The sequence below is a fragment of the Xyrauchen texanus genome, chromosome 8 (genome assembly GCF_025860055.1).
Source record: "Xyrauchen texanus isolate HMW12.3.18 chromosome 8, RBS_HiC_50CHRs, whole genome shotgun sequence".
NCBI lineage: Eukaryota > Metazoa > Chordata > Actinopteri > Cypriniformes > Catostomidae > Xyrauchen > Xyrauchen texanus.
This window is the reverse complement of record NC_068283.1, coordinates 19,919,144-19,936,322: the sequence shown is the minus strand read 5'-3', so window position 1 is coordinate 19,936,322 and position 17,179 is coordinate 19,919,144. Positions and strand designations below refer to the sequence as shown.

The 17,179-nt window shown below is 44.4% G+C and overlaps 1 protein-coding gene across 8 annotated transcripts in view; it reads right to left on the bottom strand.

Moving 5' to 3' along the window:
• LOC127648082 (supervillin-like) overlaps positions 1-17,179 on the bottom strand; it is a 48,201-nt gene that overhangs the window by 5,862 nt on the left and 25,160 nt on the right. For 7 of the 8 annotated variants that reach the window (XM_052132682.1, XM_052132681.1, XM_052132683.1 and 4 more), the window contains 11 exons: positions 10,640-10,714; positions 8,248-8,453; positions 7,938-8,092; positions 7,638-7,754; positions 6,441-6,577; positions 5,950-6,097; positions 5,703-5,848; positions 1,903-2,078; positions 1,228-1,378; positions 722-1,028; positions 319-528 (listed from right to left, as the gene is read on the bottom strand). In XM_052132682.1, the coding sequence (XP_051988642.1) occupies positions 319-528; positions 722-1,028; positions 1,228-1,378; positions 1,903-2,078; positions 5,703-5,848; positions 5,950-6,097; positions 6,441-6,577; positions 7,638-7,754; positions 7,938-8,092; positions 8,248-8,453; positions 10,640-10,714 (1,828 nt within the window). The remainder of the gene's footprint in view (positions 1-318; positions 529-721; positions 1,029-1,227; positions 1,379-1,902; positions 2,079-5,702; positions 5,849-5,949; positions 6,098-6,440; positions 6,578-7,637; positions 7,755-7,937; positions 8,093-8,247; positions 8,454-10,639; positions 10,715-17,179) is intronic. The other variant, XM_052132684.1, reaches the window with a different exon arrangement.

Genomic DNA, 17,179 nt, shown 5'->3' with positions numbered 1-17,179 from the left:
AGTCATATACTAAGTTCTGATTCTATGATATTATATGATAGATTCTGATATACTAGGGTATAAGATAAGGCGAGAAGTTGTTCAGTCATGACATCAATTTATAAGCCATCCCGGAAGGCTAATTCCGCCATGGGTTGCAATAGGTGTTTAGAAAAGAAGTTTTCAATTGTTGAGTAAAATAGGCACCCATGGTTAACATTACTTGAAGACTTTCACATTTAGTTCAAACAAATTTGAAAACAAATTTGCAAGTACTGTAAGTTGCTAAATAAGGTCTACAAATTACATAACATAGATACATACAAGCTATTAACAGACCTGTATCTCTGCTGCTGTGTTGTCTGTGAATGACCATTCCTCCCTGAAACAGTTGCAAAAAACAGGGTGGCTCCTCCCCTTCAGTTACAAACACCTGAGAGCTACACTGATTGGTTAGTGTGGGTGACAGGTCCCGCCCACTGATATTTGAGTTCCGCCCCTTCCAGATGAAAAGTGCAGATCTTTTCTGATCTCTTGTCATCTGGTCCACTGTAAATTACATTTAGTCAGACAATTAACTGACTAAAGATTTCTTATAGACATTTATGTATGCAAATGTAACTGTATTTTTGCATATAATGTATACAAATACAAAGCTTTTCAATACAAAAGACCATAAAATACATTAAAAAAAAAAAGCATCCACAAAAATGATCTCATATTCTCTTTCTTACACACTCACCCAAGGGCGTGAGGCTGTACGTCCAGCGTAAAGCATATGTGTTGCCCTCATGAAACTGTCCAAAGCTCCCTGGGGTGACCTCACACTCTTCACCCTCTGAAATAAGCCACTTTTTTACTGCAAGAGTACATAACTCCGCCTGTCGACCATCACTCAGAGTGACTAGGCCATGTCCCATTCGTACGTCCACACCATCCAGAATGATTTGCGACACCCCCGAGAGATAGACTCCACCAAAGAGAGCTTTGGCATCACATGACCACTGCTCAACAAGTATTGGTTCTGAAGGAGATTTGAGCAAAGTGGTCTGAACCAAAACCAAAGAGTAAGAGAAAGAGAATAAAATAAATCAAAAGTAAAAAAGACCTGATAATAAACTGATCATTATCAGACATCAGTTTTTGAAATAATCCAAAATTCAAAAAAATTAGAGAAGATAGAGAGAAAAACAATCAAATATATCACATTAAGGCTATAAGAAAAATATATGGACATTAATGTTTGACCTGGACTTCTTCTTGAATTGAGGGTGCAGTGTGATTCTTATTCACTTTTGTCTGTTCAAATGAGTTAGCAAACTTCTCTTTAAACAGTATAGTCTCATTTTGGTCAAATACACAGCCAAAAAGTGCCCAGCCTGGCCGCCCAATGCCTTGCCTGCACACATACATGCACAAACAACTTAAATGTAATTTATGTTTGAGTAAAAACAATAACTTAAAGCAATGTGCTGTGGTTATTGCTGCTTCTAATAAAAAATATTGATTGCTTGCAAGGCAGCACTGTATTGATATACCTCAAACATTCGGCTGCTGGAACACTGGAATAACCAAAAGTATTAAATTTCTGCAATAAATTCAGCAGAAGTCACTTAACACTCAGACTTTTTTGTATACTGAATGGCAATTATCCTTGCATATACAGTATTTAACCATTTACACTGCACAGTGAATGTTAATTCTTGTGTGAAACTAACAGAAAACAAGATTTGTGTCACTTGCTGCCTTGCAAGCACTGCTATTTCCTTCAGTAAATGGATATGTAATTATGAACTCATTCAAACTCATAATGTACTCACTTAAAAAGCATAATTTTAACATGTAAATATACTTATATTAAGTTTATGCATGGTTGATGTTTATGTGTGCACATACTGTATATGATAATTACAGTGTACCTACTTCTTAATGGGTGCATTGCCAGCAGAGGGATCCAGAGGGTTGATCCTGCAGTTGCTGTAGTCATAAACTCCATCCCAAACCTGCTGAGCCAGCTGCAGTGCCAGCTTCCTCTTGCTGGGACCAACGTCTTTCCCATACCACAAATAGAGCTCACTGCCGAAGTCAAAGAGTAGAGTCTGAAACAAAAACGGGAAAAGCAATGTAAATAAATTTCACTTAACACCCACAAAATTAAATGCAGTTTTGTCACTCATGTCTTAATGTATTAAATGACAAGCACATCCAACCAAAACTAAGGATTATACAGCACTTATTCAAATGTTTATAATTAAGTAAAATAGCAATAACAATGTGTAATCACAATATTTAGGTAGTTAAAAAGTTGACGTGTCCTGCAGTGTGACATGCTTTACTTCACCCAAAAAACTGTTTTATAGCATTTTGCTAAATATTATTTGGCATGTACAGTGCATCTGAGTAATCACAGCGCTTTTGGAACCACAAGGACTCTTCCTAGAGCTGTCTGCCCACGCAAACTAAGCGATCGGGGAAGAAGGGCCTTTGTCAGGGAGGTGACCAAGAACACAATGGTCACTCTGACAGAACTCCAACATTTCTCTGTGGAGAGAGGAGAACCTTCAAGAAGAACAACCATCTCTGCAGCACTCCACCAGTCAGGCCTGTATGGTAGAGTGGCCAGACGGAAGTAAAAGGCACATGACAGCCCGCCTGGAGTTTGCCAAAAGGCACCTGAAGGACTCTCAGACCATGAGAAACAAAATTCTCTGGTCTGATGAAACCTTTGGCCTGAAAGGCAAGTGTCATGTCTGGAGGAAACCAGGCACCATTCATCACCTGGCCAATACCAACCCTACAGTGAAGCATGGTGGTGGCAGCATCATGCTGTGGGGATGTTTTTCAGCAGCAGGAACTGGGAGACTAGTCAGGATCGAGGGAAAGATGAATGAAGCAATGTACAGAGACATCCTTGATGAAAACCTGCTCAGGAGCGGTCTGGACCTCAGACTGGGGCGAAGGTTCATCTTCCAACAGGACAGCGACCCTAAGCACACAGCCAAGATAACAAAGGAGTGGCTACAGGACAACTCTGTGAATGTCCTTGAATGGCCCAGCTAGAGCCCAGACTTGAACCCGATTGAACATCTCTGGAGAGATCTGAAAATGGCTGTGCACTGACACTCCCCATCCAAAATGATGGAGCTTGAGGTGTCCTGCAAAGAAGAATGGGAGAAACTGCCCAAAAATAGGAGTGCCAAGCTTGTAGCATTATACACAAAAAGACTTGAGGCTGTAATTGGTGCCAAATGTGCTTCAACAAAGTATTGAGTAAAGGCTTTGAATACTTATGTACATGTGATTGATTTTCATTTTTTATTTTTAATAAATTTGCAGTTTTCAAACAAACTTCTTTAATGTTGTCATTATGGGGTATTGTTTGTATAATTTTGAGGAAAATAATAAATGTAATCAATTTTGGAATAAGGCATATTACAAAATGTGGAAAAAGTGAAGCGCTGTCAATACTTTCCGGATGCACTGTATATTTGTATAATTATTATGCATATAGCTTTCATTACCTAATATTATTGAGAGAATATTCATACATTTTTTCTCTCCCCTTTTTCCCCAAATTGAAATTCCCCAAGTCCTCGTGGTGGCATAATGACACCGCCTCAATCGGGTGGCGGAGGATGAATCTCAGTTGCCTCTGCGTCTGAGACCGCCAATACGTGCATCTTTTCACGTGGCTTGTTGAGCACTTTATCGCAGTGGCCTAGCGAGTATGGAGGCTTCAAGCTATTCTATGCAGAATCCACGCACAACTCACCCCACCGAGAGCGAAAACCACATTATGGCGACCATGAGGAGGTTACCCCATGTGACTCTACCTTCCCTAGCAACCGGGACAATTGGTTGCTTAGGAGACCTGGCTGGAGTCACTCAGCATGCCCTGGATTCGAACTTATCACTCCAGTGAATATGCATCATTTAAAAAATTTATTTGCCACACCACAAGACCATTGAAAACAAACACGTGAAGGAAGAAAGTGATTACAAATGATGAAATACATATACACCATTTTTAACCAGTCACAGCATCTAAATTATACACTTACATGCATATACATTTAAACCTAAACTTAAAACTTGTTTCGATGTTGATAAAACAAGAAGTCTATGGACATCTTGTGCATGTATTACCCACTTACATATTAAGAACATTTCATTCATTAGAATTAGAGGTTGACCGATTGCAGATTTTGCCGATACAGCTTACTAGGTTGTGGAAAATGCAGATAACCTATTTATCATATGTTTTGTTTTTAATAGTATCGATTTATAGAATGTAAAAAAATATATATATATCCTTACAATGACGGGCACTGATAAAAATGCTGCAAGATTCCAAAATGAATAAAATCCCAGATATTTTACTAGCTAAATCCTGATAATAACCAGAACAAATTGAAGATTTGGTGCATAACATGGTACTTTTAACTTTTACCTCCTGAGACCCGAGCACGAGCGACTGCTGTGTGCATTTTCCATTTCCCTTTTTGATTTGTAATTAGTAGCACCTAATAAACATGCAATAATAATAATAATAATAAAAATCTACTTTGGCAACAAAATCTCAATGTTCTCTCTTTACACTGTCAAACAAGTGATAAGCCAGTGCTGAAGCATTTTACAACATTTTAGCATTAATCAGAAATGAGAGTAATACATTCAGAATTAATTTTAAAAGTAATGGCCAGCATCGTATAATCACTGCCATCCATGTTAAAATAAAATGTAGCATAAAAAAATTCTTAAAGTACTGATCACAATTGTCCCATATCTGCCAACCATGTTGAGTGGTCCACACATCATCAGCAGCCTGAAACTGAAATTTTGGTCCAAAAGTAGAAAGTGCAAACAGAGCCTTTATTACAAGCTTTTGAAATGTAAGATAAAATATGGGTCAATTTGGGGACTTCATCGTTAAGACCATGGAAGGGTTGAAGAAAAAACATAATCTATGTCCATGAGAGGGGTTGTGTCTCAGGCATGAGGATAAAACAAGTCTGAAACACACTGCAACTCTTATTTTGAAAGGATCCAGACTTGGCTCTGTTACAATGCTCTACAGTTAAAAAGGCTGTTTACCAAATTAAGATTTTTATAGCATATTCACCAGATGAAGGGTTTTATATATATATATATATATATATATATATATATATATATATATATATATATATATATATATGTACATACAGCATGAGGAATAATGTTTAATATTATTCACAAGAAAATGATTAATAGTTAGAGACACAATGTATGTTCTGACGAGCAACGTTTTCATGTAGTCACATTTTTCTTTACATCCCTCGCTTCAAATTAGCACACTTGATTATCTAATCAAAATATCTAAATATGCATTTAAGTGAGGATACATATATGGAAGAATAATGTCAATAATGACCAATGTAGATACAGCAAATCCCCATGAGGTGTCAGTGATTGTTTTTATTTCACCTATAGAGGCACCTGTTAAACTGTAGAATCCTATATATATAAAAAAAATATATATATATATATATATATACATTTTTGCCAATAAGCAATAGTTCCAAAAAGCAACTATCAGCACCGCTTAAACGTTAAAACCGATATATCGTTCTACCTCTAATTCGTTTTTACTCAGAATTTGGTACTTGCAATTACGTGGGCATAGACACTTTACTGGAAATTGTGACCAAACTTTCTTTAATAGAATTAAATGAGATAAGGACCTGGGAGGAGTCCAGTAGAGAAAGGAGTGGTATGGAGCCCCAGCCCTGTTCATGGGGCATGAGTCTGTCTTCCGGCAGCCTATAAATACAGTTCGACTCTGAAATGGATTTCTCATAGAGCTCATCATCATCGGCACCATCTGGACCTGCAGAGAAAAAAACCCCACAAAATGTGTTTTAAGCAGCTTCATATAATTCAATAAGAGTTTGAGAGACTAGCACAGGGGTGTGTGCAACAGTCACTTGCCATTATACTGTGTCTGTCCCCCGAGAATGTTCCAGAACTCTGCTGCCTGCAGGCAGTCTGTATTTACACCTTCATCCAGGTGAATGACACCTGTTGCCTGACATCCAAGATCCCTCTGGGTCACAATCAATGAAGCCATTTCAGATGCCTGAAACAAATCATCAGTCAGTCTCCTGGAACAACTGTAAAAACCCACCAAGAATTCTGAATATCACACCAATACCAAAAGAACACAGATAACACAATGATAACATACACTTAACTACTCTTAAACTACTTAAGGTTTAAAAACAGAACATTAGAATTAAAGCAAAATGTAGTATTTCAGATTAAGCAAGCTTGTTTTTGAAACAATAAAACTTCCCAAGTATTTAAATTATTTTCATACTACAACACCCAATATTATTTCAGAAAGGGTGCCCTGGTTGTGAACATTATTGCACTGGCTCAAACCAGAACAGCACCTTTTCTGTGTAAACTGATGGAGGTACCTTTTCTCTCTCAATGATGTTGGAGAATTTGCCAGTCCAGAGGAAGCAGTGTGAGGGTGTGACCAGTAGAAAACAGTCGCCACTGTTAAGAGACCGCGCCACCGGCTCTACCAACCGCACCTGCACCTGCCTCCATCCTGGACACAGATAGAACATACGGTACTACCTTGCCTACCAGTACATTGTGCTGGAAATAAATTATTTATTACACTGCTCTCTGATATACTCCATTCTGATTGGTCAATGGCACCATCTAGCAGTCTGATATTTCTCAGTAACAACCACACATCCACTAATCAGACAACTCAACAGAGTATTTGCAAGTCATCTTTCATGCTTCTCAGATCACTGTACGTTTACTACAAGTATACTAATAAAATAATTACAACTCAAATAAAAGTTTTATACATATTTCTTTATTTATTTGACAAATAGTCTTGTAATAGGCTGGATAATGAGGAGTCAGACAGTCGTTTTTACAAAATAAACACCAACAGAGCTCCAACGCAAACCGATTTATGCTATTCAGCGATTACTTTCTTGTTACATAATTTCAATGCAAATCAATATTTTATGTACATGTATTTATTTATATGGTTAGTAGCCATGTAATAAGTGGGATAATGTACAGTTACTGTAATAGACGGTTGTTAAAAACCTTAAAGGTGATAGCCCGTAAGACATTTTTCTTATGCGGAACAAAAAAGGAGATGTTTAAGTGATAATGGATATCTTGGTCAGTCTTTTCAACACAATAGCAGTTAATAGTGCCTTAATTTAAAGTAAAAAAAAGCACCCAAATTATCCTAAAAGTTTTCCATGCAGCTTCTGAATATATGAAATTTATGTTGTTTTACAGTGAGAATCTTGATGTCTCTTGCACATTTATACGCGCTATGAGAGAAGCTCATTCACAGTGGCTCATGTGTTCAAGGGAGAACTTGTGCTGTTTAGCATTAAAAAACAGCTTAACTTATCGTTCTACCACATTTAAGTTTGGAACGACACGAGGGTGCGTAATTATGACAGAATTAAAATTTTAGGAGAACTGTTCCTTTAAGCAAACATGAATAATGTTGGCATATTCAGTCTTCTAAAAATGATAAGCAAGTAAGTAAATCAATCTACAAATATAACACAATCTCTTGTAATCAACAAACTTTGTGAAAAAAGACAAAGAAAAGGTAGACATCATACCTTTAATGTGTATGAGCATAAGTTTGTTGTATGGCACTGTGGGTCTGCTCACATTGCCAGAGGAAGTGACATCAATTGAGGTGAGAGTAACTGAGGTGCTGTTTGAATTTTTCATAGCTTTGGGGAAAAGAAACTGAAAAAGTCAGGCTGACAAATGACAATTAAGGAAGGAAGGCTAAAAATTAAAGGTGATGGACACAATTGTTGTTCTAAATCTTTGTACACAAGTCATTTGTTGTTTTGGATAAATTTGTCTTTCAATATATTTGGGACATTTCATTTTACAATTAACTGACTGACCCCTCTTAGTTTCAATTTCACTGTCATCTTCAGGCTGCATGAAATCATGTTGGATGTCTTCTCGAGCAGCAAGAGCACGTAATGGATTCCTTGAACCCTGAGTCCTGCGGGACGGCCGTACTGAGCGCCTGTGCTCGGCTACAGCTGAGCTCAATCTGAACACACACACACATACAGAGAGAGAGAGAGAGAGAGAGAGAGAGAGAGAGCATTAAACCTGTATGCAATCACACATAATGAAAACTCACAAACATATGGCAAAGTCATACATTTACACCCAGATGTCTTTTACACACAAATGCAGGTTTACATTGGAGTGTTTGTTTGACAGAGCATGCTCAGGTCGGGCTCTGTGTTTCGTCTGGTCTGACACACTGGCAGTGAAGAGGGTTCAGAGGTCGCCACATCTTTAGCCATCTCAGTATCAAACTGCAGACTCTCTTGGACCTCATTGGAACATATTGTTTGTGCTGCTGTAAAGACGAGATTGGCAGAGTCTTCCTCCTCACAGTTTGCCTGATATAACATAGAAACACACGTTTTGTCGATGTAGTGACACTAGGGGTCTCTCTTGAGAATCTCGGTAGCCTCTGAACTTGAGAAAAGGCCAATGAAAAATTGGGGAACAGAATTTGCATGTCCCTTCCCCAGACATACGGGTACAAATGAGGGCACAATACGGCTGTTCATTCAGGTTTTGCATTGAGGAGCCGAGAATAAGGTTCAGCTGTAACAGCGGTTGGTACAATCTTGTGGCAAGAGGGACACAAGGTCTCATTCCCTCCATCAGGGAACGGGGGTTACAACAGTAACCTAGACGTTCCCCTTCTGTCACTCACTCAATGTTGTGTCGATGTGTGTGTGTGTGGGGGGGGGTCAAGCGACGTGATAAGCATGGGAGCAGGCAGCCCAGCTGCGGCCTTTTCTCTCTCTATGTTTTCTGTCCATTGAGTGTTAGATGCGGCTGGGGCCATTCTTTCAGGGGGAAAAGACCCCGCGGAGACCACATCCTGCCCAGGCTGGGGAAGTCAACATGTGGAAAATATGTCACATGCGTGGCTGTGAGCGGCACCCTGACCGGAGGAACTAATCGTCTAGCTGGACATCTGCGAGTCGGCCTCAGACTGGGCGAGCAGACCCGAAGGTGGCAAGGATGCAGCGCCGATATTCTCATCCAGCTCGGGGGGTCCGAAGGAGACATCAGACTGGCCGTGGGGCGAGACGTGCTGGGGGGGGTCTCGTGGGGATTTACTCGGCGAAACCGCTCCCGCTACATTCCCCATATCGTGTTCATCGCCAGCCGCACTGTCCTAAATCCAGTAGGAAGGCACGGCGCGGGGGGCGGCTGAAGTGGCTTTCCCTCAGAGGAAGGAAAGCCATGACCGCAAAATTGCCATGGTCATGTTCTTTCAATGAGATCATGAACCATTCATAAACACTTCCTCAGTGTGATCGCAGCCCAGACATGTGTGGCAGCGCCCATGGCCGTCAGAAGTGGAGAGATATCTGCCGCAACCAGGAACTACACAAATGTGGAAAGGCATCTTTAAAAAGACGCATCTTTAAAAAGATGCGTCTTTAAAAAGACGTTCAATTCCAATGTGTACTCTTTTAGAGAAAATACACTTTTGGAGTTTATTTGCTCTTTTAGAAGCACTGTCAAATCGCCCAGGGGCATAGACCGCACTGGCGTGCAGAAAAGAGAAAAGCCATTGGTAACGCGCCATAAGATCGAACAGCAAAGCTCTGCAGAGGTGAGTGGAACAGTAGTGGAAACGTCAGCTTGCTGAACACACAACCGCTCGGCTCTGAAGAAAAAATCTGAATGAACAGTCATATTGCGCCCTCCTTTTTACCCATATGTCCGGGGGAGGGACATGCCTTTTCTGTTCGCTAATTTGTCATTGGCCTTTTCTCAAGTTCAGAGGCAACCAAGGCTCTCAAGAGAGAACCCTAGTGTCACTACATCGACACAGCATCGAGGGAGTGACAGAAGGGGAACTAATATTACATTTCAATGTTTGTTTGTGTGTGTTGGGATGGGGTCAGGTTTTACCTACAAAAAGAGGATAATTAAACCTGAAGTGACTACACAGAAAATGGCTTAATAAAGACACAAAATAGATAATAAATCTCTTTAGTAAAGTCCAAAAATGCAGAAACATTTCTGTGAGGGTTGGGTTTAGGGGTAGGTTGAGGGACAGAAAATATCATTAGCTCAGTACAAAAACAATAGAAGTCAATGGGAAGTCCAAACCATGATAGAACACTGCAAACAATTTATTTCAAGTGTTTTCCTGTAAAACTATATAAACATTCTTAAAATGTGATTTATTTTCTTGTCAAGCAAAATGGCCCAAGATGTTGTCTTGTTGTAAGAGAAATCTAACAAAATTAATTGAACTTCAGACTTCAACAAGATCAAAAATCTGCCAATTGAGTAAGAAAAATAAACTTGTTTTCTCTTTGAATTTAGTTTATTTTTCTTCAGTTTTTTTCTTGTTTTAAGCATTTATCTTCCTAAATTTGGTTTGATTTCTCTCAATATGAGAATATTATATTTTAAGTATATTTGCTTGTCAAGTAAAGAAATCACATTTTAAGAAAGTTGTGATAATCTTACTGGATAACAAGAGAAAAATACTTTAATAATAACACACATGTTGTTTGCAGTAAACAACATGTGTGTATCTTAATAGTACCTTGACTTTGCTCTTCACCTGTGGTTGGGTTTGAGTTGGTGAGGAAACCTCCTGAGCTTCATAAGAGAGACTACTCTAAAGGGGAGTTAGAGAAAGAGGCAGATGTATTATGGATAATAATGGCAATTTACAGTACTAGCTCAAATCAAATCATACACTAGTGGTAAAAAGTTTGGACACACCTACCATTTTGTTCTTATAATTACTATTTTCTACATTTTAGAATAATATTAATTCAATAAATAAACAAATAAAATGAAAAAATATATATATGTCTTACACAGCATTTTAGCTTCTTTAAAGTAACCACACTTCATCTAGATTACAGCTCGCACTCTTTGGGCTTTATCTCATTCAACTTCATGAAGTTCCCCCCAAATGCTTTTTAACCAGCATTAAAGGAGCTCCTCTTCATTACATTCTCCAAGTCATTAGCATGAAGTTATGAGTACGGCATGCTTAAGTACAGAGCCCTTTAGAGCACAGGGTGGGATTGCTTTTTTCTAAACATGTTTGGGTTCCCTCGCAATAAATGTACCATGGTGTTACTATAGTAACATTGTAGTAACCATATACCATGTTTTTTTGGCAGAAACCATGATTTTGCTATAGTAACATTGTAGTTACCATTACTGTAGTAGGCAAACAAAGTTTACCTAACGTAACCTCGGTTCTGTCTAGATGAGGGAACGAGTATTGTGTAAGCTAGCTTATGCTACGGGAAAGATTCATCTTTTCTGAGATATTGAAGCCAAAAAATTATCCTTAATTTTTGTATCCATTGTCAACGCAGTGCGGCAGCTGCAGACCTTGAGAGGGCTAGCTAGCGAGCTCATAGGTTGCTCTGCGGCAACTGCTGCAGCCTATAGATGAGCTTGGGCGAACTCGCATCCAATGAGAGGCGTCCGCGCACTCACTGCATCAAAGCCTGCCAAAATGGGCGTGACTAGAGTGCATATAAGCGTAGTTCGTAGGCTGGAACCCTGATTTTCATTGACTGAAGCGTAAAAGTCGCCGTGGCGCGAAGCACGGCCGGCTACGCAATACTCGTTCCCTCATCTAGAGAGAACCGAGGTTACGTTAGGTAACCGATACGTTCTCTTACGAGAGGTTCTCTCGTATTGCGTAAGCTAGCTTACGCTATGGGAACCCATTGTCAATGCCGTGCGCGCCAAGCATCCACTGAATGAGCCCCAGGGAATTAAGGGGGACCCGGGGAGCCCTTATGAGTGGGGAAATAATATTTGGCCGGCAAGAATGCGGGTCATTGATTGTGTAATACATAAGCACATAGTGGGAAGGAACGACAGAGCGGCGGTGCCGGTCTGTGTGGAATGTGTCCCATCATGTGCAGCTCACCAGGGGAGCTGTAGCATATTAAACCGCTAGTAGTTTTGCCTGCAGAGCGGGCACTTCCATGTTGTAAAATCTGACAACGGTGGAGGGGGAAGTCCATCCCGCTGCCACACATATGTCGTGAATGGAAATCCCGCTGGACCATGCCCATGAGGATGCTATGCCTCTAGTGGAGTGAGCCCTAATGCCCTACGGGCATGGCAGGTCTCTTGACGCGTATGCAGCAGCAATAGCGTCCACTATCCATCTAGTGTCTGTTTCGAGGCGGCGAGACCTTTGGTGCGCCCTCTGAACGAAACGAAAAGCTGCTCAGAGCGTCTGAAAGCGGCGGAGCGCGCAGTATACAATCTCAGTGCTCTGACCGGGCAAAGGAGATTGGCGTCGCGTTCGCTATCGGGTGCTGGCAGCGCCGATAGGGAAATGACCTGTGCTCTGAAAGGAGTACCGACCTTGGGAACATAGCTGTGTCTAGGCTTTAAAATGACCTTGGAGTCACTTGGTCCAAACTCAAGACACGCAGTGCTGACAGACAGCGCGTGAAGGTCTCCCACACGTTTGACTGATGACAGGGCAGTCAGAAAAATGGTTTTGAGTGAAAGGTATTTCAAATCCACGGATTGAAGTGGTTCGAAAGGGGGGGCTTTCATAGTTTCGAGAACTATAGAAAGATCCCAGATAGGAACCGATGGGGGGCACGGGGGGTTCATCCCTCTAGCTCCCCTGAGGAAGCGGATGACCATCTCGTTTTTACCCCATGACTGGCCGTGCAGGGGTTCAGCGAACGCCGCAACGGCCGCCACATACACTTTGAGCGTGGATGGGGATCTGCCCTTATCCAGCAGCTCTTGTAGAAATACGAGCAGCGACGACATCCCACATGTCCGTGGGTCCAGGTCTCTGTCGGTGCACCATTTTGAGAACACAGACCATTTTGACGCATAGAGTCTTCTCGTGAAGGGGCTCTAGCGTGTATGATGGTGTTTATTACTCCTTCTGGCAGAGCGACGGGTAGTCGTTGATCACCCACGCATGCAGTGCCCAGCGCTCTGGGTGGGGATGCCAGATTGTGCCGCGAGCTTGAGAGAGGAGATCTGCTCTCACTGGGATGGGCCACGGCGCTGTCAGTGACAGCTGCGTAAGCTCTGGGAACCATGTCTGATTCTCCCAACGCGGGGCTATGAGGAGCACCGAGTGACGCGTTTCCCTGATCCTCTGCATTACCTGTGGCAATAGCGAGAAGGGAGGGAAGGCGTAAAGCGGGTGTCTGGGCCAGTCCTGGGCCAGCGCGTCCTCGCTTTTTGAGAAAAATATTGGGCAGTGAGAGTTCTCTTTGGACGCAAAGAGGTCTATCTCTGCTCTGCCGAATAGGTGCCATAACTTCTGGACTGTTTGAGCGTGCAGGGACCATTCCCCTGGGGGAATATTGTCTCTGGACAGTCTGTCCGGGCCGTCGTTCAGGTGGCCTGGCACGTGCGTCGCCATTTAGGTAGGATACCACAGATCTGTTGCCCGAACGGACCAGGACGTGGTGACCCTGAATGACCGGGAGAAAGCGCACGAGCGCGTACTCGACCACTATCATTTCCAGACAATTTATGTTAAGGAGCTTTTCCTGAACTGACCATAGCCGAAAACCGGAGAGCCCTCACAGACCGCGCCCCAACCCGTGTTGGACGCATCTGTCGAGATGACTTTTCGGCGAGATACAGCTCCCATTGTCACTCCCCGCTGATACCATTCGGCCACTGTCCAGGGCTGCAGAGCTGAAATACAGGTCTGAGTCACCTTGATGGGCTGGCGGCCTGTGGCCCAAGCCCGGCGAGACGCTGGTGTTTAGTCAATGCTGAAGCGGGCGATGTGCAGTAAACCCAGCTGAAGTACTGCTGCGGCTGAGGCCATGTAGCCTAGCACTCTCTGAAATTTCTTCAGAGGTGTGAGGCTGTTCATCTGAAATGACGCGGCTAGTCGCTGCACACGGCGCGCTGTGTAGATAAGCGAGCCGTCATTGCCACTGAGTCTAGTTCTATTCCAAGGAAGGAAATTGCCTGACTGGGCTGTAGTGAGCTCTTGGTCCAATTGACTGCAAGGCCCAAACTGTTCAGATGACTGAGGAGAACTGTCCTGTGAGACAGAAGCTCCGTATGTGATTGTGCCAAAATCAGCCAATCGTCCAAATAGTTCAGAATTCGCAAACCCTGACTCCGCAGGGGTGCGAGCGCCAGGCCCATGCACTTCGTGAAAGTACGGGTGCTAAGGACAGGCCGAACGGAAGGACGGTGTATTGATAAACCTGGCCGTCGGCGAATCTCAAGAATGGCCTGTGACGGGATTTATCTGAATCTGAAAGTATGCATTTTTCAGATCGAGAGAAATAAACCAGTCCCCTGGCGCACATGCGTGAGGAGTTTGCTGTTGTAAGCATTTTGAACGGTCTTTTGCAAGCGCTTTGTTCAAAACCCTGAGATCTAATATTGGTCTGAGGCCGCCGTCTTTCTTGGGGACAAGAAAATAACGGCTGTAAAACCCTGACTCAGCTCAGGGAGGCGGCACTCTCTCTATGGCCCTTTTGCACAGAAGGTTTGCTATTTCTGAACGAAGCATGCACACTGCTTCCGTGTGCATAGTAGTTTCGAGCACGCTCTGAAGCAAGGAGGACGGCGATCAAACTGTAGCAAATAGCCCTGTTTTATTGTGCTTAACACCCATTCGGATATCCCTGAATATCTTCCCACGCTTTGAAGCGTAATGTTAGAGGGTGAATGGCCAAATCGCTCTGATTGCCGCACACAGCGCTGAACAGAATGTGTGAGCGCGCTTACTGTGCTTATGCTGGACTGCTCGCAGACAGCATGGACAGGCTGTTCTGTGAGTGACTTCCGATTGAGGTGAATGGGGAAAGAGTCACGTCTGTTAAGTGATCGCAAGTATAGCCACGGGCACGGGACTTACATACAGAGAAGCGTTTGCTGGCCGTGTGACAGAGCGGGCAGAGAATGGGCGCCGCGACGTATTCGTGAGCGCATTTATTGACTCTAACACTCGAGTGGTTCGTAACCGCTTTTGAGTGTGCTCTGATGGGGACACGGAACGTGTAATGCTTGTGTGTAGAGGTGAACACTGGATTGTGGGCACATTTTCTACACATAAGGCTGGTCGTGTGACAGAGCGGCCAGAGAATGGGCACGCTTATTAACCCTAACACTCGAGAGGGTCGTAACCGCTTTATGTGAGTGTGCTCTGATAGGGACACGGGACGTGTAATGCTTGTGTGTAGGGGTGAACACTGGATTGTGGGCACATTTTCTACACATAAGGCTTTATTTTGGGTCGCCGTGGAAACGGCGTTTGAGTGCAGGCAAGCGGGTAATATCACCGGCTTGTTGGCTGCTGAATCCACCACTGCAGTAGCCTGAGAGAAGGGGACTGACAGGAGGCGTACGGGGCGTACGGGACTACAGCTGGCCGTGTGACAGAGCGGCCAGAGAATGGGCGCGCTTATTAACCCTAACTCTCGAGCGGGTCGTAACCGCTTATGTGACTGTGCTCTGATAGGGACACGGGATCTGTAATGCTTGTGTGTAGGGGTGAGCACTGGATTGTGGGCACATTTTCTACACAAGGCATGTTTACTCTTTACAAGATTTCTTTGGGTCGCCGTGAAAACGGCGTTTGAGTGCAGGCAAACGGGTAGTATCACCGGCTTGTTGGCTGCTGAATCCACCACTGCAGTAGCCTGAGAGAAGGGGACTGACATGGGGCGAAGCTTTGACGGTGGTCTGGCCATGGCGGGACTGAGCCGTCGTTTTCTCAACAACGCTAGGAGGACTTCGGTTGCTCAGGTTTCAGTACAATCTTAGGCCGAGGCCCGCAGGGGGTGGCGGTCTCGCGGCGGCTGTCTGAGCTGATCGAGGGCGGCCGCCCTGTCGACGCTGAGAAGTCTGGCTTGTTGAGCTGGGCGCTGTGAAGAGGCTCGTGCAGGAGGCTGGTCACGTGGGCGGCCTGCAGAGGAGCTAGCGCGACGAGTCAGAAAGAGATTCATAGCTTGGGCTTCGAGAAACTGTCAACAATGCCACTCACCGCGGAACCGAAGAGACCGGACAGAGAGAGCGGCGCGTAGTGCGTTCAGCTTCTCCCATGTCGGCTAGTCAGATCTGAAACAGCCTCTGTCTGTAAGACGGCCATGGAATGCAGAGCAGATGCGGCTTGGCCGGCGGCGATATAGGCGCGGCCAACACAGGCGGAAGTAGTTCTGCAGGCCTTAGACGGGAGCACCAGCTTAGACCGCCATCTCGCGGAGGGCGGGCAAAGGTGCGGCGTGGAGTCTGTTGGGAGCCTGCTCAGGGGCGGTGACCACTCGAGCCCGAGGCGGTCGACGGCCTGTGTGAGGAGGCTCGTTAGTTCCCCTCGACTCGGCGCGGGTCCTGCTGGATTCCTGGGCCGAGGAGGAGGCGTGTGAGCCTGACCACTCCTCGCTGTCGAAGCCATGATGGAACAGCCCTTATCCTCCGCTTCTTCATCCGAGATGGCAGCAGAGCAGCCGCTCGGCGGCAACTGCGCGTCCCGGTGGGCGGGGAGGGTGAAGGCGATGCTCGAGGGAGGGGCTCCGGCGAGGCAATCGCTTCTACCACTGGTTCCGGCAGCCTTTGAGAGTGGCGCTTTTTTCTGCGCGGCTGAATGGAAGGCGGCGGCGGCTCGGTCCTGAGCGCTCGAGTCGAGCCCGCAGGGTCGACATCGAAGCTCCTCGCAGAGATCGCATCCGCCTTCAGCGAGGGCGAGCTCTGCATGCCCCAGTCCCAGGCAGAGAGCGCCAGATGATGTGGCGGTCTCCGGTGCTGAGAGGGCGCAGCATGAGGCGCAAGTGGAGCGAGGCATCTTTAAAAAGACGCTCGTACTCTTTTGTGAAGTTCGTAAGAACTAGCTTGCTTTAAAAGGATACGTCGCCGGATGGCGTAGCTCGCAGGACGGCTGAAGGTGGCGAAGACGGCCAGCTTCTTCGGCGCTGTCCACACTTGCTTGATGCCCCTCGAACGGCGACGCCGCTTCCAGTTCAGAGATGCGAAGAGCTCGCTGAAGAGATGAAAATCAGGGTTCCAGCCTACTGAACTACGCTTATATGCACTCTAGTCACGCCCATTTTGGCGGGCTTTGATGCAGTGAGCGCGCGGACGCCTCTCATTGGATGCG